Below are 21,128 nucleotides of genomic sequence, written 5' to 3'. Positions count from 1 at the left end.
TTATGCAAAAGGTCTCTTGTAAGGTATCATTACAAAGCTTATAATCTACTAAGTGTGTTCATCCTATTTGTATAAATGTATCATTCTTGTATCTGAAGCTAGAAATATGAAGTATTACTCTGAAATCCTATTGTAACTATGCAAAGTGTGGGCCATTAATGGTGGCTTGGAATCTTGATGGCTCCCATTAACTAGGACAATTGGTTGTAAATGGCTCTGTTTACTTGTAAGTCTTCCTGTATATATGTGTGTGTCAGACAGTGAGTAATGAAGTCTCACAGTACATGTGAACATGTTACATGATACTGTAATCCATCTTAAACCTGGTGCTTTTCCATTTAGAAGGGAGGGTGGGAACCCAGAGAGAGACAAAGGATTCCCGCCTTGTGCCAAAGATATAAAAGGGGATGGAACAGAACAAAGTGGGCTGCCAGTCATGAGAAATCCCCTAGTTACCACCTGAGCTGGAACTAACAAGAACTGTACCAGGGGAAAGGATTGGGCCCACACTAAGAAGGAGTCTAGTCTGTGAAAGAAGCTTATTGGAACATTTCTGAGGGTGAGATTTACCTCTATTCAGTTTCTTAAATGTATTAGGCTTAAACTTGCGTGTTTTGTTATCTTTTGCTTGGTAACTTACTTTGTTCTGTCTGTTATTACTTGAAACCACTTAAATCCTACTTTTTATACTTAATAAAATCACTTTTGTTTATTAATTAACCCTGAGTAAGTGATTAATACCTGGGGGAGCAAACAGCTGTGCATATCTCTCTATCAGTGTTATAGAGGGCGGACAATTTATGAGTTTACCCTATATCAGCTTTATACAGAGTAAAACAGATTAATTTGGGGTTTGGATCCCATTGGGAACTGGGTGTCTTGGTGCTGGAGATAGGTGACTTGCTGAGCAGTTTTTGGTTAAAGTCTGCAGCTTTGGGGGAATGCACCAGACCTGGCTCAACAAGACAGGGTTCTGGAGTCCCAAGCTGCCAGTGGAAAACAAGCTCAGAGGTCATTCCAGCACATCAAGTGACAGTCCCAAGGGGGTCTCTGTGACCGAACCCGTCACGCCATTATTTTACGGAGGTGGATTCTCCGGACTTCGAATGGACTCCGAATCTTCTGGACTGATTACAATGGCCTCAAAGTGACTGGAAGCAAATGATGGAAAATTTCCCCTGCACAGAGGAACTCTCTGTCAGCATTAAGCTTGTGGAGGCGGCTCTACTCACTCCTGTGCCAGTCCTCCACCCCCAGCTCCAAAGTAAAGGGAAGAAGGGTGTTTATTATTTTGGTAAGGCATACTAGAATTTTGGTAAAACAAATAAGAGAAATCACAGATTAAAAAAAACAAAAATAATGTTAATAGTTATACAAACATTACTTGTTTTTTTAAACTTAATATTGCATTGTCTGGATTAGAGCTGGTCAAAACACAGAAACTATTTTTGTGAAAATATTTTGAAAATTTTACTGGTTTTTGTCAACTTTCCAAATTTTAACCAATTCAATTTTGGATGAATATTCAACCAGATACCATCTTTATTTCAAAGAAGGTTTTAATTGTTATCACTGGTTCTATATTCCTGCTCAACAGACTCTATCCACTTAATTAAATACTGTGTAACTTTTAGGTAGGTTCTTCCCCTTTGGAATAGATGTCTCTTTATGCAGAACTGAAGCTATTGAAGAAAATAACATCTTGTTTGTGTGTCTGAAAATTGTAAGCTACTCAGGCCTTACTTTTTTCTTCCACTGAGACTTGAAGTCCTTCCATTATTAAAACTTTCAAATGCAAATTAAAAGCACAACAGTTATATTTTTCTTAAAAACACAGGTATGAGTGTCATCTTCTATTTAAATACTTACCATCTCCATATCATGTAGTTTAGCTTTTAATTGCAGATTTTCCTTTTCCAGTTCATGTAATTTATCAGAACGGGCTCGGGTCCCCTCTAGTTGATCTTCCAACATTGTCTTTGTTTCCAACAATACTTGATTGTCTTCTTTTAACTCCTTCAAGAATTAAACAGAAATCAAAGTTTTCTCATTCATACCAAACCTGATTTCAGCATATCTAGTTTTTAAAATATCAGTGTAAGAATACAAAATGGATTTTAATGGTAAAAACAAAAACTTGTTTTATACTATTTTCTAGGGCTGTTGATTAATCGCAGTTAACTCACGCAATTACCTCAAAAAAATTAATCGCTGAACCAACGAGAGGGGATGCCATTTTAGATTTGGTTTTGGAGAGTAGTGAGGACTTCATAGAAGAAATTGTTGTAGGGGACAACCTTGGTTCGAGTGATCATGAGCTAAATGGAAGGATAAACAAAAATAGATCTGTGACTAGGGTTTTTGATTTCAAAAGGACTAACTTAAGGAAATTAGTTCGGGAAGTGGACTGGACTGAAGAACTTGTGGATCTAAAGGCGGAGGAGGCCTGGATTTAAGGCCTGGATTTACTTCAAGTCAAGGATGCAGAAACAGTCAGAAGCCTGCATCCCAAGAAAGGGGAAAAAACTCATAGGCAGGAGCTGTAGACCAAGCTGGATGAGCAAACACCTCAGAAAGGTGATTAAGAAAAAGCAGAAAGCCTACAAGGAGTGGAAGAGAGGAGGGATCAGCAAGGAAAGCTACCTTATTGAGGTCAGAACATGTAGGGATAAAGTGAGAAAGGCCAAAAGCCATGCAGAGTTGGACCTGCCAAAGGGAATTAAAACCAATAGTAAAAGGTTCTATAGCCATATAAATAAGAAGAAAACAAAGAAAGGAGAAGTGGGACCGCTAAACACTGAGAATGGAGTGGAGGTTAAGGATAATTTAGGCATGGCCCAATATCTAAACAAATACTTTGCCTCAGTCTTTAATGAGGCTAATGAGGAGCTTAGGGATAATGGCAGGATGACAAATGGGAATGAGGATATGGAGGTAGATATTACCACATTCGAGGTAGAAGCCAAACTCGAACAGCTTAATGGGACTAAATCGGGGGTCCCAGATAATCTTCAAGAATATTAAAGGAACTGGCACATGAAATTGCAAGCCCATTTGGAAGAATTTGTAATGAATCTGTAAACTCAGGGGTTGTACCGTATGACTGGAGAATTGCTAACATAGTTCCTATTTTTAAGAAAGGAAAAAAAAGTGACCTGGGTAACTACAGGCCTGTTAGTTTGACATCAGTAGTATGAAAGGTCTTGGGGAAAAAATTTAAGGAGAAAGTAGTTAAGGACATTGAGGTCAATGGTAATTGGGGCAAAATACAACATGGTTTTACAAAAGGTAGATCGTGCCAAACCAACCTGATCTCCTTCTTTGAGAAGGTAACAGATTTTTTAGACAAAGGAAATGCAGTGGATCTAATTTACCTCGATTTCAGTAAGGCATTTGATACGGTTCCACATGGGGAATTATTAGCTAAATTGGAAAAGATGGGGATCAATATGAAAATTGAAAGGTGGATAAAGAACTGGTTAAAGGGGAGACTACAACTCATACTGAAAGGTGAACTGTCAGGCTGGAAGGAGGTTACTAGTGGAGTTCCTCAGGGATCGGTTTTGGGACCAATCTTATTTAATCTTTTTATTACTGACCTTGGCACAAAAAGTGGGAATGTGCTAATAATGTTTGCGGATGACACAAAGCTGGGAGGTATTGCCAATACAGAGAGAGACCGGGATATCCTACAGGAAGATCTGGATGACCTTGTAAACTGGAGTAATAGTAATAGGATGAAATTTAATAGTGAAAAGTGCAAGGTCATGCATTTAGGGATTAATAACAAGAATTTTTGTTATAAACTGGGGACGCATCAGTTGGAAGTAACAGAGGAGGAGAAGGACCTCAGAGTATTGGTTGATCACAGGATGACTATGAGCTACCAATGTGATATGGCTGTGAAAAAAACTAATGTAGTCTTGGGATGCATCAGGCAAGGTATTTCCAGTAGAGATAAGGAGGTGATAGTACCATTATACAAGTCACTGGTGAGACCTCATCTGGAATATTGTGTGCAGTTCTGGTCTCCCATGTTTAAGGATGAATTCAAACTGGAACAGATACAGAGAATGGCTACTAGGAGGAATGGAAAACCTGTCTTATGAAAGGAGACTCAAAGAGCTTGGCTTGTTTAGCCTAACCAAAAGAAGGCTGAGGGGAGATATGATTGCTCTCTATAAATGTATCAGAGGGATAAATACCAGGGAGGGAGAGGAATTATTTAAGTTCAGTACCAATGTGGACACAAGAACAAATGGATATAAACTGGCCATCAGGAAGTTTAGACTTGAAATTAGACAAAGGTTTCTAACCATCAGAGGAGTGAAGTTCTGGAATAGCCCTCCAAGGGGAGCAGTGGAGGCAAAAGACATATCTGGCTTCAAGACTAAGCTTGATAAGTTTATGGAAGGGATGGTATGATGGGATAGCCTAATTTTGGCAATTAATTGATCTTTGACTATTAGCGGTAAATATGCACAATGGCCTGTGATGGGACACTAGATAGGGTGGGATCTGAGTTACTACAGAGAATTCTTTCCTGGGTGTCTGGCTGGTGAGTCTTGCCCACATGCTCAGGGTTTAGCTGATCGCCATATTTGGGGTCAGGAAGGAATTTTCCTCCAGGGCAGATTGGCAGAGGCCCTGGGGTTTTTTCGCCTTCCTCTGCAGCGTGGGGCACGGGTCACTTGCTGGAGGATTCTCTGCACCTTGAAGTCTTTAAACCACAAGTTGAGGACTTCAATAGTTCAGACATAGGGTCAGGAGGTCAGACTAGAAGATCATAATGGTCCCTTCTGACCTTAAAGTCTATGAGTCTATGACTTGTAGGCTCTAAAGTTGTACATTGTTTTATTTTTGAATGCAGGGTTTTTTTTGTATATAATTCTACATTTGTAAGTTCAACTTTCATGATAAAGAGCTTGCACCATAGTACTTGTATTAGGTGAACTGAAAAATGTTATTTATTTTGTTTTTTACAGTGCAAATATTTGTAATCAAAAATAAATATAAGTGAGCATTGTATACTTTGTATTCTGTGTTGTAATTGAAATCAATATATTTGAAAATGAAGAAAACATCAAAAATATTTAAATAAATGGTATTCTATTATTGTTTAACAGCACGATTAATTGTGATTAAGTTTTATAATCGTGTGATTAATCGCGATTACTTTTTTTTAATCGCTTGAGAGCCCTACTATTTTCATAAAAAATACATTTACAGCTGCATGTTACACAACAAAATGTACGAGTGCTAAAAGTAACATCTGAAATATTAAAATCAGACCTCTATTATGATTCAAGCAGACTGAAGTCTATATGAAATTTTAAGTAACTGTACTGTAAACATTTACTATCCAACCATTATTAGTTTAGGAAAAAGAAATGTTCAGTAAAATAATATAGATAAATGCATTGCCAATAATCGTATTTGGCCTCAATTATACCTGGATTTTGAAATTTGATCTGTAAAGACACAATCCCAGTCAGTGTCCTGGCTGCAACAAACAGGTGTTGTAGGGTTGTTGTTTTTTTAAACAATGTTGGCTTCCCTTGCACAGAGGAACAATACTAGTTTTGCACTACTTAGAGGACCACTGTTGCCAGTGTGGCAGAGGCTGGATTTTCCTTGTAGAACATTGGAAATTAAGCCACTCTAGCTTAAGCAATTGTTGTTCCTGTTAACTGAGTTGCACATTCAAAATACCACCAATATTTCGAAATATTAGGCAAAAAGTACTTGTTCAACTGCAAACCACCTCTTTGCTCAGTAAAACACCTCTCCCTCTTCTTTGTGCCACCATTTAATAAATTATTTTAATATCAAATAGATCCCTCAAGTATTTGAGTTGAAGGAATTAGAGATCAAAGCATTAAAGAGTACTTTCTAATAAAGCATAATTACTTGTATACGCAAATATATCCATTTCGCCTAGACCCATAATTACATGTCTAATACTGTTGAAAATGCAATAGCATGCTTAAGGGGTCCCAACAGCTTCAACTGATGCATATGTACTAGCAGTTTTCATATCCTTTAATGGCATCTGACAAAAATATTAAGGAATGTACAAGAACTCAGTTTTACTCATGCAAACCAAGAATATATTTTTCAAATGTCAGCACAAGCCAGCTGCTATCTATTAAACTGATCACTGAACAAAAAAATCTTGACTCTTCACATTCCTTACTTCACAAATGTTAAAAATTATTTTCGAATATTATTTTAGGTGCATAAATGACTAGTTTATTAACTACTGTCTCTATTTGGGCATACATGGACACTTGAAATGGTTTCAGAGTTTGCAGCCTATAAATAAAAGTTATAAAAAGAGAAACAAAAAGGTGGGGGGTGGGTCGGCGGTGTTTGTTTGTTTGAAACCAGCATTTTAGGAACATGAACATTCCATCTGTTTAGCTACTTGGCCACTTCGTTATTTTCAGTTCTGCCTTCATCAAGTCTTTCATCATAAGGTTCTTGAAATCATTTATATACTATGGGTGAAATTCATCCCTTGCAGATGGCCCACATATGAGAGTCCTCTGCTTTATAGGCACCCCATGGAAAACGTACTATGTACTCTAGCATCTGACTTTCAAATGCTCACCTTCAGATTAATTTTCTTGACCAATTTCTTCAAAATTTTGTTTCATTATCATCTGCATGATTTAAACTCTATGCTCTCATTTTTGTGTGGAAATTTTTAGTTTCTATGCTTTTTGTGTAATTTGAACATATTTGGGGGAAAAAAAAGTCGGAGTCCCCCCGTGTCCCAATATTTCATCTTTGTCATCTGGTCACCCTACAAAGTATACATGTAGTGTAGAACAAGCCTAACTTAAAGTATCACTACTAAACACAGGGGTTGAACAGAATGTTTAACATAAGTAGTTAACACATATTTCAAGGACCATTCAAAGGTAAGTGGCCTGTTAACACCCCTTCAGTCATAGAGAAGAAAGGAAGGGAAGGGGGGGGGAACAGCTGGAGGGGTTGTTAGTGGGTTACATATCGTTGTAATAAGCCATAAATCTCTAGTCTCTACTCAGTCCATGATTTTTAGTGTCTAGCAAAGTTATGAATTTAAGCTCCCAGGATCATCTTTTGAAAGTGTTGTGCAGGCTTCCTTTCAAGATGAGGACTGAGAGGTCAGATATAGAGTGATCTCTCTGGGAAAAGTGTTCACCCACAGGTGATAGGGTGTTTTTGTGTTTGATCATTTTCCTGTGATTGTCTGGTTTCACCCACGTAATTGTTATAGGGGCATATAGTGCACTGGATGAAGTACACCATATATTGTGATAGGCATGTGTAGGACCAATGGATCTAGAAAGGTCTGTTGTCGGGGGGTTATGATCATTGTAGCAGTGGAGATATGTCTGCAGGTTTTGCATCTGTTGTTTTGGCAGGGTATGGTGCTGCTGCTTTGAGTTGATGTGTCCTGGTCTGTGGGGATCCTGCTTTTGATGATGAACTTGGAGAAGTTGGGTGGTAGTTTGAAGGCCAGAAAGGAGGGTTCAGCAAAGATTTCTTTCAGAATGGGGTGCCCATTGAGTATGGGTTGTAGTTTTTGAATGATACCCTATATGGGTTTCAGTGTAGGGTGGTAGGTGACAACTACGGATGTGCAGTCGGAGGGGGCATTATTTCTGTATTGAAGTAGGTTCTCTCAGGGTATTTGGGCAGCCCATTCCATGATGCAATCTACTTCTCTCGTGGAATGATCATGTTTGGTGAAGGTAAGCCTGGGAGCTTAAATTCACAACTTTGCTAAAATCATGGACTGAATAGAGACACAGGATTTATGGCTTATTACAACAATCTGTTACCCACTAACAACCCTCCCCAACTGATTTTTTCTCCACTCCTCCCTTCCTTTCTTCCCTATAACTGGAGGGGTGTTAACAGGCCACTTCACTTTGAATGGTTCCTTGAAATGTGTGTTTGCTATTTATGCTAAGTAATCTGTTCAAATCTTGTATTTAGCAGTGACACTTTGGTCACATCTCCAGTTAAAATACTGCATTGGCGCTGCATTTGTAGTGCTTTAATGAAGATCCTCTATGCCGACAGAAGAGAGTTCTCCCATTAGCATAGTTCATCCACTTCCTTGAGAGGCAGTAGCTACAGCACTGTCTACACCGGGGGCGAGGTGGCTAGGTCGATATAACTATGTTGCTCAGGGGTGCGAAAAATCCACACCTCTGAATGACATAGTTATACCAATATAGGTCTGTAGTGTAGTCCAGACCTTTGAGTTAGTTTCCCAGACCTGAAGAAGAGTTCTATGTAAGCTCGAAAGCTTGTCTTTCTCACCAATAGAAGTTGGTTCAATAAAAGATATTAACTCACCCACCTTTTCTCCATAATACACTGGGATCAACATGGCTACAACAATACTTCACTGTTCTCTTACATTTGAACCTAACTATATTTCACTTTGGTACACCCTATAATTCATACACACAAAATCAAGAAGTCAATTCCAACTTTTCAGCAAAGATTTAATAGCGGAGTACAACAGTGAGGTCTCGTATTACTAAGATTTCTCTACATTTACAAATTATATTACAGAAGATTTGCAAATATACTATAAAGCATTACAAAATATCAAAACTAATTTATACTTTTCAGTTAAATGAATAAATGCATTTCTTTCCCCAAGAATTTAAAGTTTCACATCAACAACGCATCAAATCCTTCCACCTCCTTATCCACATCTCTTTGTTTCACGTTCAACCATGTGTGGCAAGGCACCTTCTCGGTCTCACCAGCCTCAGCTGCTTTTAGCCGTGGTGAGACAGGCTTGGATAAAACAGTCCCTCTTGGTTGCACAGGGGAAGTCCGTTCCTTCTCTTTACCAGCCTTTTGTGCTTGTTTTTCTCCCTTATGGGAGGGAATGCAGCCTCCCCTCCTCGTGAGGCTCGCTGTCTCACAGCTCCTAACCTACTGGCAGCATGACTTCTTCTCTCTCTCCTCCTCTTCTCCCAACAGGGGAGGGTTTAAAAAGATCTCAGGCAGTCCTTAGTTGGAATCAGTTGATCCTAATTAACCTCAGGTAACTCCCTCTCAGCTGATCCTAATTGATTCTCTGGTAACCCCTTCTCAGCTGAACCTGATTGACCCTCCTCAGTTGATAGGGAGGAGGGCCTTTTAACCTTCTGGGACTGTTTTCTACCCCCTTCCTCCCCCCTGCAGTTGTCGGTCCTGAGTTTATCACACATGGATCAGACGTCCTCCCTGTGAACAGGTCAAAATACTGAACCTTGTGCTTACCAAAGACCATTCTACCAATGTGGAATCTGAATGCCTTCCAGAGCTACAAATAATTACAGGTGTCACTATCACCTGTAATGCTGAGTTCTTCTCCACTCTGCTCTCCTCAGGAGGAAAGATTGCCTGTACATAGTATGTTTTAAAAAAAATATATTTTTGCTGTGCACAATCCCACTGTGCCTGAGGAATGGAGTTATTCAGGGCAGTTGAGGTCACAGAGAGCAAGGTGGTTCTTTACATGTTCCAGGCCTAGCATATTTAATATCTTGAAAACAAGGTCAGAGACCTTAAACTTGATGTGGTCTTCTGCAGGTAGTGAAATATGGGATGATACGCTCTCAGTAACTGGTGTTGCTGAGGAAGCTAGCTGCTGTATTCTGCACAAATGCTGTTTTTTCCAGGCTAATGCTTTTATATCCAGGTAAACAGTGTTGCTGTAATCAAAAGGTGAAGTGAAAAAGGCATGTACTAACAAGGTGAAATCATCATCTACAAATATTAAGTCTCCTAGCCAGCTGAAAACAGAACAACACAGGAATTCCCATACCTTATCCGAACAGTTTTGTCCTGTTTTTGACAGTAGCCAGCCAGATGCTTCAGAAGAAAAAGCAACAATTCCCCATAGAAGTCCTTTATGCAATAATCTGCTTATTGGGACTTTTTTTCTACTCTCATCAATTAGTAGCTATCTTATGTTTTTAAATATGGTTTTTATATTCTTCAAAAATGTTTTATCCTATCTAATGTAACTGTGAATGTTCCAGTTTATATGAATGTCTAGTCCTTTTCTGAATCCTTCTAAGGTCTTGGCTTCAATGATATCTGACTATGTGTTCCATAGCTTAATTATGAACTGCATACAAATGTATTTTCTTTCATCAGTTTCAATTTTGTTGTCTTGCAATTTCATTGATTCCCTCATTTCTCTATGAAAGGAAAGAGTAAAGAGTAGTATCAGACTGACTTTCTCTATATCATACATTATTTTACATATTTCTGTCATGTGACTTTTTATTTGATCCCTTTCTAAATTTAGTATTCCTAATTTTTCCCCAATTTCTCTTTATATGGAAGTATTTTCATGTTTCTAATAATCTTTATCATCTGTCTGTAAAACCCCTTCTATTTTCTGTTATATCGTTTTTCAAGTTGAGTGACTAGACTTAACACAGTTTTCAAGGTGAGGATGTCTCATCAGGTTATATAATGTCATTATAAAAGTTACAGTATTTTATATCGTACGTTATACAGAATAACACTGTTTTTTTTTTGACTGCTGCTTCATAACGAAGACAGGACATTAGTGAAATATCAAAATGACACCTAAATCTTTTTCCAGAGTTAGTTTTCAACTTAGCAACATAGTTCAAATTATTCCTTCCAATAAATATTACCTTGCATTTATTTAATGTGATCTGCCAATTTGTCTAGTTTTGTTAGGTTCCTCTGAAGTTCCGAACAGACTTTTCTGATTTTGACTACCCTTAATATTTGCATCCTGTGCAAATTTTGTGACATCCCCATTCACCTGCCGTTTCCAGACAAAGGTCCTGGCCTTAGTAAAGGTAATTGGGCATCCCACTGTTTGCCATGTAGAAAATTGATAATTTATTCTTAGTTTGGTTTCTTTTTTGTCTCTTACCAATTTCTAATCCATGATAGAATTTGAAATGTCTCTTCAATTCTATCTCTGTGTCTTTCCCCACGTTTTATGCATGAAATACCCTCCTAATCCTGGTTCACCAGGCCACCTTCTTTTCCTCATTCAAATCATTCCTGGAAACTTCCTTCCCCCATGATGCCCAAAAGAAGTGAATGAATAATTAAACTTAAAATAAATTTCAAGCTAACTCCCTCCTCCGTGTTTCCCATGTCTTCTTTATGTTTGCTTGTAGACCCTGATCCCGCAAGTGGGTCTGCATAGATGGACCCAGTCACTAACAGAGAGTCTTGCCGACTTCAAATGAAACTCCATGTGGGTGGATGTTTGAACCCTCATCTTGAAAACGACCATTTATCAGACAAGATAGAATAATATATTGCAGTGCAAGAATCTATCAAACTGCTTTAAAGTCTTCATTTTTTTCATGTTGTCAAAATAAAAAAAAAAGAGAAAGCAATATCAACGAGCAACACGTTTTTGTTTTGTTTTTTTACTAAAAAACAACAAATTGTATGTGATTAAGAATTGTTTTAAATATACCTCAACTCTAGCCTTGTAGAATACAATATCATGCAACCTCTCTTTGTATCGGCTGACTTCGCTTTCAAGCTTGTCAACTCGGATTGCCTTCTCACGCAGTGCATCTAACTCATCACGGTACACTCTGGCAGAGCGAGCATCCGAAAGCAAATTCATGTTCTAGAAAATAAAAAATTAAGTTATATGATAGGTAATCTGTGAGATGATGTATTCTTCTTCTCTTTTTCTATTTTTTCACAAACCTAGATGGATTGCCTAGTTAGAATATATGGACATAATATATTTACACAAATTACATGTCTAGATTTTGTTTCCTATCTAAATCTAAAGCTCTTGAAAGGGGGTTCAGTGAGTTTCAACGCATTGTTCTTTCAAGTAGAACAAGGAAAAATACTTCAATGTGATTAAATTCCTACCCGAAAGATCCATATTATTTGTCATTTCTTACATGAGCAACTTGAAAATGCTTTAAAGCAAGTACGGAAACTCTGAATCTTCATGTGTCTTAATTCTCAATTCAAACCAAAACTGTGATGGGGTGTATAGGAAGGGCCCCCTTCACCATCTGTCCCTGTCTGTCATGCATGATAGGGAGGTGACCTTTAAAAGGGAGGACCTGGCAGTCAATGGGGGGAAAGGAGCAAGATTGCCCTAAACAGCAGACAGTAGGAGCGACTTCTGATGCTGCAGAGGGAACTACTAAGCAGGAGATCTTCACCACAACCCTGAGGAGAGTACAGTAGACTACCAGGGTAAGACAGACAGGCGGAGCCTGCCACAGAGATCCAGCCAGAGCAATTTCCCCAAACCTGTTACATTAAGACTGGCACCACCCCACCCCCTTTTGCTGGGACCTCAGGGAGGGAGTATCCCTGAAAGTGTGGGTATTTGTGACTTTCATTTTGATCCCCCAGCTGGAGAGACTTAAGCAGGGGTGCCGTTTCAGATTTTGGTGTGGGGGGGGAAGGGGGCACAACTTTAACTGTGATTCAAGGGACTACTTAGGCAACTGAAAACTCTAATTTTTTGCAGATAATAACTTAGAAATTAGCTGACAGAAGCACTGTATCTAATTCCTATATAAAGAAAGCCACATTTTAAGTGTATATGTAAGATTAGAACAACCAGGACATAATACAGCAAGATATTGCCAATCCCAAACCTCGAGGTATCAGTTTTGAAGCCTTGACACAGATATCAGATACACATGTTTGGATGTTGGCAGCATGGATCTATAACGAACAAATTTTGGCAGCCAAATGTTACAAATTGTTCAGATTGGTTTGGGTTTATGTTAACTGAAGGGTTTATACAAATAGTTACAATAAATACAAAGGATTAAGTTAGAAGAATGTTTCTAGTGTGTTGCTGTGGATTAGTGAGAGTAAACATAACCACAATGAAATTCACAGATGGTACTGAAGTTTATGAGATTCTGCCATACCCTCAGAAATGTTAGAGTAAGTACAACAGGAGATAAGAATACTTACCAGCTGGAAAAGAAGGAGATACAGCAGACAGCTGCAAAATAGCTGCTTGAGAGCAGCAGTTGAGGGGCAGCAGCTCCTCAAAAGGTATTCTGGGGAAAGGTCCTAGAAAAGTGCTGGCTCTGTTGATGAGGGGAAAGCAGTGGATGTGTTATTCCTTGACTTTAGCAAAGCTTTTGATACGGTCTCCCATAGTATTCTTGCCAGCAAGTTAAAGAAGTATGGGCTGGATGAATGGACTATAAGTGGATAGAAAGCTGGCTAGATCGTCAGGCTCAATGAGTAGTGATCAATGGCTCCATGTCTAGTTGGCAGCTGGTATCAAGCGGAGTGCCCCAAGGGTCGGTCTTGGGGCTGGTTTTGTTCAATATCTTCATTAATGATCTGGAGGATGGCGTGGATTACACCCTCAGCAAGTTTGCAGATGACACTAAACTGGGAGGAGTGGTAGATACACTGGAGGGTAGGGATAGGATACAGAGGGACCTAGACAAATTAGAGGATTGGGCCAAAAGAAATCTGATGAGGTTCAACAAGGACAAGTGCAGAGTCCTGCATTTAGGAAGAAAGAATCCCATGCACTGCTACAGACTAGGGTCCGAGTGGCTAGGCAGCAGTTTTGCAGAAAAGGACCTAGGGGTTTCGGTGGACGAGAAGCTGGATATGAGTCAATAGTGTACCCTTGTTACCAAGAAGGCTAATGGCATTTTGGGCTGTAGAAGTAGGAGCATTTCCAGCAGATTGAGGGACATGATCATTCCCCTCTATTCGGCATGAGTGAGGCCTCATCTGGAGTACTGTGTCCAGTTTTGGGCCCCATACTACAAGAAGGATGTGGAAAAATTGGAAAGAGTCCAGCGGAGGGCAACAAAAACGATTAGGGGGCTGGAGCACATGATTTATGAGGAGAGGCTGAGGGAACTGGGATTATTCAGTCTGCAGAAGAGAAGAATGAGGGGGGATTTGAAAGCTGCTTTCAACTACCTGAAAGGGGGTTCCAAAGAGGATGGATCTAGACTATTCTCAGTGGTACCAGATGACAGAACAAGGACTAATGGTCTCAAGTTGCAGTGGGGGAGGTTTAGGTTGGATATTAGGAAAAAAAATTTCACTAGGAGGGGGTGAAGCACTAGAATGGGTTTAAACTGTTTTGTCCAAGAATAGGGTTCAGCCATCAAAACGGCAAGTCTTCAATTGTTTGCTGAACATCCAGCGCAATCCCTGAGTTCTAGAGCCAAGAAACCCTTCTCATAGTAATAGCTTAGGCCTTCCCCCTGGCCAAAGTGACCGCCATATTGAGGTCAGATTGTTTGGCCATCTTTGCCACTAAGGAGCCCTCAGCAACAAACTCCTGAAATTCATCCCGGGAGGTCTCAGGCAACTGCTCCTCAAACTTAGCCATAACTAATCAATTAAGAAAGTCATATTTGGTCAGCAGGGTTTGCTGATTTGTAACCCTCAGCTGAAGGGACGACAGGGTGTAGATCTGCCCTCCCTACCCTGTATCAAGGGAGGGTCAGACGTCCCCACACCATCCCGCATGCCGGAGTTGGTACTGAGCTGATCTGAGCTCTTAGGGGAGGCAGAAGAGTCACTTCAGAACCCGGAACATCCCCAGTTGCTTTTATGCAACCTCTTTCTTGGTACTGACGACATAGAATTACTTCTGTGCCTTTCTGGAGGTGACCCAGCCCCAGAACTGAGGGAAGCCGCTCTCTCTCCAAGCGCAAGGGTGATATGCGGCCTGAGGAAGGACTCGGAACCTGAGGAAGGCCTCTGTACCAGGTCAGGAATCATGGGCTGCTCAAGCAGGTGCTGCTTCAGGCAAAGGTCCCGCGCCACCTGAGTCCTCTTCTTGAACAAATGACAGATTGAGCAGCATTCCTTCAGGTGGGCTTCACCAAGTCAAAGCAGGGACTACATGTGGGGGTCAGTGTTGGGCATCGCCCCACACGAAGGGCACTGCTTGAACCCTACTGAGGGCATCACCGGGCGGGGGGGCACTACCACTAAAAATAACACTATACTAACTCTAAACTAACTAACTACTAATGATCAACTATATACACAACAACTAGGCTAGAAAATATAAGTTCACGAGGTTGTGGAGCAATAACCACAGAGAGCTCCAACTCCAGCTGATGGGCTGAAAGAAGGAATTGAGGAGGTCGGAGTGGCACCGCCTTATACAGCCAGGGAGGGGCGACAGTCATGAGGCACGTGCACTGCCCCTCTGTGGGTACTAGGCAAAAGTCTGGCTCCAGCGCATGAGGCGTGCACACACCTACTTGGAATACATATCTGCATTTACTCAAAGAAGAATCTCTTTTTGTACATTTGTTCATCTCTCTACTGATCACAATAGGAGGACCAAAGCTTTTCCATTTACGATGATATCTATGAATGACCTGAAATATGGTTTTATATATAGGCGTACTGAAGAACAATTGAAAAATGCCTTTTCACCCATTGTCTATCAACAGGCATACACAAAATAGAGAATTAAAAAGGAAGGTTACTGGAGCTTTTCAAGATACGCTCTGTACATTCATATTTCTGGGGTATTCTGGTGGTACAACATAGATGTGAGACTTTTGCACAGGCCACTCATAGAAGACCCATTAATATATAATAAGTGATCATTTTTGCAATTAAGACAAATTGGATAAAATCAATCAATTAATAAGTTATAAAAGTTCGTATGTATAGGTGCGATATTAATGCAACAAAACAAAAACACTGTATAAGCTGAAAAATGAAAATAATATTGTTATTGAGGATGGTCAAATTCTTAAAAGTTATGTTGACTTTGTATAATAGATGTCCAAGATACACACCTCCTGCTGCAGTCTCTTTAGTTCAACCTCCATCTGTTCAAGTTCTTGTTTACAATCCAGCAGCTGCTCAGTTTTTTCCTCCCTTGAATAAACAAAAAATGTAATTAAAATAATATAGTACTATACCATTATACCACTGAATCAGTGTCTTATTTGCCAATATTTAAATTACTGACAGTAGCTGGGCAACAATAACTACTTCTTGATATTACTCAAACTTTTCTTTATTTAATCCATAATTTCATGGGAGTGCAAGTTGTGCATTGCAAATCAAAAGCTACAGCAAATTAATGTATGTTATAGAGAACACAATTTTTGAGGAATAAAGTGTTACTAACTTGTTTCATAATGGCTGTTCTTCGAGATGTGTTACATATGTCCATTCCACCTCAGGTGTATGCGTACCCAGTGCATTGTGGGAGATTTTTCCATCAGTGGCACCCGTCAGGGCACTACATGTGCCCACTGCTGCCTCGGACTGCTGTGTGATGGTATAAAGGGCAGAAATGCCCTCAATCCTCCACAGTTCCTTCTTACCAGACAGACTCCAATATAAAGGAAAAGGAGGGTGGGTCTTGGAATGGAGATGTGCAACACCTCCAAAAGAAAACACTGTTACTAACCTTCCATAACCGTTGTTCTTCAAAATGTATTGCTAATGTCCATTTCATGTTAGGTGTGTGCGTGCCATGTGCACCATTGCTGCAGATTATTCCCTTAGCGGTATCTGTAGGGGCCGGTGCTAGCGCCCCTAGAACCCTGCGCTTATGCGCTGGTATAAGGGGCGCCACTGGCCCCGCACCCTCTCAGTTCCTTCTTGCTGGTAACTCTGACAGAGGGGAAGGAGGATGGGTCATGGAATGGACATGAGCAACACATTTTGAAGAACAACCGTTACAGAACATTAGAAACAGTTTTTTCTTCAAGTGCTTGCTCATATTGATTCCATGCTAGGTGACTTCCAAGCAGTATCCCTGGTGGTGGACTCAGAGTTCATGGACGTGTCGACTGGAACACTGCTCTCCCAAAAGTGGCATCGTCACTGGCCTGCTGGGTGATGGCATAATGGAACGTGAAGATATGAATTCATGACCATGTCGTGGCCCTGCAGATATCCTGGATTGGAATCTGCATGAGGAATGCTGCTGACAAAGCCTGGGCCCTTGTAGAATGGGCTGTAACAATGGCCGTAGGCGGAACTTTCGCCTGCTCGTAGCACATCCTGATGCTGGCGGTTATCCAGGCTGAGATCCTCTGGGATGATACCAGCAAATCTTTTATCCTGTCCACCACCGCTATAAAGAGCCGTGTCGCCTTGCGGAAGGGTTTAGTCCGTTCGATATAGAAGGCTAGTGCCCGCCTAACATCTAAGGTATGCAGCTGACGTTCCTCATCCGATCTGTGAGGCTACGGAAACAAGACAGGAAGAAAAATGTCCTGGTTGTTATGGAACTGTGACACCACCATTGGCAGGAAGGACTGTGGAGGGCGGGGGGGACGGAGAGATAGTAGGACCTTGTCCTTGAAGAACACCGTATAAGAGGGTTCTGAAGTTTGGGCTCTAATTTCGGAGACCCTTCTGGCCAATGTAATTATCACTAGGAAGGCCACCTTCCATGAGAAGAGCAGCAGCAAACACGATGCCAACAGCTCAAAGTGGGGGTCCTGTGAGCCTTGATAGTACCAGATTCAAGTCCCATGGGGGAATTGGGTCACAAAACTGAGGGTAGAGTCTTTCCAAGGTGTTAAGGAACCTGACTTATCTCATGCAAGAAGACTGATTTACCTTGGACCAGAGGGTGGAAGGCCGAGATGGCCACCAGGTGGACCTGGATTGACGATAGGGACAGACCCTGGTACTTCAGGTGTAGTGAATAGTCCAAGATGGACTAGACGACCGAGATGGGGAAAGACCCCGATCAGAGGTCCAACAAGTGAAGTACTTCCACTTGGCAAAATAGGTTGCCCTAATAGAGGGTTTTCCCCTACCCAGTAAGACTTGCTGGACCAGCTCCGAGCAGGCCCGTTCCCAAGGGTTCAACCATGCAGCATCCAAGCCATCAGATGCGGGGACGGAAGTTTTGGGTGAAGCAACCAACCTTGGTTCTGCGAGATCAAGTCCGGGCGTAGCGGGAGCTGTAGTGGGGCTGCTACCAAAAGGTCCAGAAGCGTGCCGAACCAATCAAGATAACCCTCGCCTTGTCCTTTTTGTGATCTTTAAGAGGACCCTGTGGACCAAGGGTGTTCGGTAGGAAGGCGTACAGCAGTCCCCCTGCCCACAAGAGCAGGAAGGCATCAGACAGGGAGCCCTGGCCGAGACCGCACATGGAGAAAAATTGCAGGCATCTCCTGTTCTGTCTGGAAGCGAACAGGTCCACCAGGGGAGTCCCCCATCTCTGGAAGATGGAGTTGACAACCAACGGGTGCAGGGACCACTCATGGTGAGAGGAGAAGGACCTGCTGAGGAGATCCACCAGTGCATTCCGGGTTCCTGGGAGGTGTGACGCCTTGAGGTGAACGGCGTGTTCCACACAGAAGTCTCACAATCAAAGAGCCTCCTGACACAGGGCAGAGGAGCGAGCACATCTTTGTTTGTTGATGTAGAACATCATGGCCATACTGTTTGTCAAGATCTGTACCGCTCTGCCTGATAGGTAGGGAAGGAACACCTAGCAGGCCAAGCATATCACCCTGAGTTCCCTGACATTTATGTGAAGGGAGAGATCTTCCTGGGACCAGAGGCCCTGAGTACAGAGACTGCCGAGGTGGGCTCCCCACCTCAGGTCTGAAGCGTCTGAGACCAATGTCACCGACCGGAATCGGGCAGTGAAGGGGACTCCGTTCATCACCATCCGCGGTTCTGTCCAGCAAGTCAGTGATGCCAGAACATTCGATGGAATTGTGAGAACCAAGTCCAAGTGGTGTCTGCTGGGGGAGTAAACTGACGCCAGCCACATCTACAGAGGTCTGAGTTGCAGCCATGCATACTGCACCACATAAGTACATGCTGTCATGTGGCCCAGCAGCTTGAGGCATACCCACGCGGTCGTGAACAGATAGGCCTTGATGTGGGCGATGAGTTCTGACATCGCTTGGAACCAGGTCTCCGGAAAGTAGGCTCTGGCCTGAGTAGAGTTGAGCGCCGCTCCTATAAACTCTATTTTCTGAACTGGGATCAGAGTTGATTTCTGCTCATTCATAAGCAGACCCAGCTCTCGATGGGTGGCCCGTACTATGCTGACGCTGTAATGCACCTGAGCTTGTGAACTGCCTTTGATTAGCCAGTTGTAAAGATATGGATAGATCTGCACGCCTCGACATCTCAGGTAAGCTGCCACCACTGCCATGTACTTTGTGAAAACCACTGGGGCTGACAAGAGACCGAAGGGGAGTGCAGTGAACTGATAGTGGCGCAGTATCACCACGAACTGAAGGAATCTCCTGTGCCCACGGAAGATTGAGATGTGGAAATAAGCATCTTTTAAATTGAGGGTGGCATACCAGTCTCCTGGATCCAGGGCGGGAATGATGGAGGCCAGAGAGACCATGCAGACCTTCAACTTTTTGAGATATTTATTGAGTCGACGCAGGTCTAGGATGGGCCTGATGCCCCCTTTGGTCTTTGGGATTAGGAAATATCGGGAGTAAAAACCCCTTCCTCCTCAGATCTCGAGGAACTTCCTCTATGGCCCCCACAAGCAGGAGGGCTTCTACCTCCTGGATAAGGAGCTGCTTGTGAGAAGGGTCCCTGAAGAAGGATGGGACTGGGAGGTGTGACGGGGAGGATGGATGAAAACTGCCACAGTGTTGAGCACCGAATGGTCCAAGGTTATTTGTGACCATGCAGTACAGAAAGGAAACAAGTGGTCCAAAACCAAAAGAGGGCATGGATCCTGGGTCAAGTCTGATACGCCATCCTCGGGGACACTCTCAAAAGGCCTGCCTTGAGCGACCGGGGTATTTTCCTGAGCCCAATTGGGGAACCAAGGACGACTGAGTGGGCTATCAGTGCTTATATCCTCTCCCTTTTTTTCTTATAGGGCTTGTGCCTGGGATGACCTGAGAACCGGGGAGGCAACTGCAGCCGGAGTGTCTTCTGGAGGCCAGAGCCGTGTACAGGCCCAAAAAGTGCGGAGTGGCCCTAAAGTCCTTCAGGCCATGCAGCTTGGTGTCCGTCTGCTCCGAGAAAAAGGGGAGGTCTTGGACTGACTCCTGCACCTCGTGAGAGACCCGATGACTGCAGCCACAAACTGTGACACATAAGACACCGCCCATGCCATTGACCCTGGCTGCTGAATCAGCCGCATCTAAGGCAGCCTGAAGTGAAGCTCTGCCACTGATTTGCCTTCCTCCAGGATGGCCAAGAATTCCTGGCTTGACTCCTGAGGCAGGGAGTCTTTAAACTCCCCTGCAATGCCTGCTGGTTGGAGAAACGAAATTGTAGGCTAGCTGTCGAATACACCTTTCTACTAAACAAATCGAGCCTCTCTGCATCCTTATTTTTAGGTGTCACACTCGCTTGTCCCTGTCTATCCCGCTCATTTGCAGCCGAAACCATCAGGGACCCAGTGGAGGGTGAGAATACATGTATTCAAACACCTTGGCCAGGACATAATATTTCTTCTCTGCCCTTTTCGAGGTTGGGGGCAGGGAAGATTGGGTCTGCCACAGTGCCCTAACCAGTTTCAGCATCCCTTCGTTTACTGGTAGGGCCACTTGCAGGGGGCCACTGCAGTCAAAATGTCAAACAGGCTGTCCGTGGGTTCCTTGAGCTCCTCTACCTCTAGCTTCAAGTTTGCGGTGACCCGCTTGAGGAGTTTCTGGTTAGCCCTGAAGTCATCCAATGACAACAGGTTGGCAGGCCCCGTGACTGCCTCGTCTGGGGATGATAAGGAAGAGGCCACCACCGTAGGAAGGGCTGGTTCCTCCTCCAAAGCCGAGGCTGCCTCCTCTGGGACTGCTGGGGTCTCGGTACTGGGATCGGAGTCCAAATTGGGGTCGCGGTTCACCTCTCGGAGACCACCAAGAATGACAGTGAGGAGTAAGGTCCCGGCATCGGAGGGAAGCCCTATGGGTTCCAATATTGCCAGTGCACTCGCCACTGCTCCAGTGGCCAAGCACCCACAGATTGTCCTGCATCAAAATCCAGCATGTAATGCTGATGCCGGTGCCTCCTCGGGGGAGGGATGGATTCGTCCCCAGACTCCAACAAGGATTCCTCTATCGGAGATCATGGTGGAGCCATTGCCATGTCCCCCTATCAGCTGTGATGGGGAGCTGGGGAACAACACTGGGTCGGAGGCCAGTGCCATGAAGCCA

General features: G+C 42.7%; 1 protein-coding gene across 7 annotated transcripts in view; it reads right to left on the bottom strand.

Annotated features, from left to right (window-relative positions):
- The window catches only part of CCDC88A (coiled-coil domain containing 88A), a 367,236-nt gene that overhangs the window by 137,258 nt on the left and 208,850 nt on the right, over positions 1 to 21,128 (bottom strand). For all 7 annotated transcript variants that reach the window (XR_002908971.3, XM_024215537.3, XM_024215545.3 and 4 more), the window contains 3 exons: positions 15,810 to 15,891; positions 11,486 to 11,644; positions 1,870 to 2,016 (listed from right to left, as the gene is read on the bottom strand). Coding sequence is in view for 6 of the 7 variants with exons in the window: in XM_024215537.3 (XP_024071305.2) it covers positions 1,870 to 2,016; positions 11,486 to 11,644; positions 15,810 to 15,891 (388 nt within the window). In the remaining variant the exon portion in view is untranslated. The remainder of the gene's footprint in view (positions 1 to 1,869; positions 2,017 to 11,485; positions 11,645 to 15,809; positions 15,892 to 21,128) is intronic.

The sequence above is a fragment of the Terrapene carolina genome, unplaced genomic scaffold, assembly GCF_002925995.2.
Source record: "Terrapene carolina triunguis isolate 2854851 unplaced genomic scaffold, T_m_triunguis-2.0 Scaffold132, whole genome shotgun sequence".
In the NCBI taxonomy this organism is placed as follows: Eukaryota; Metazoa; Chordata; order Testudines; family Emydidae; genus Terrapene; species Terrapene triunguis.
The sequence above is the reverse complement of the archived record's forward strand: the minus strand, read 5'-3'. Positions and strand labels throughout refer to the sequence as shown.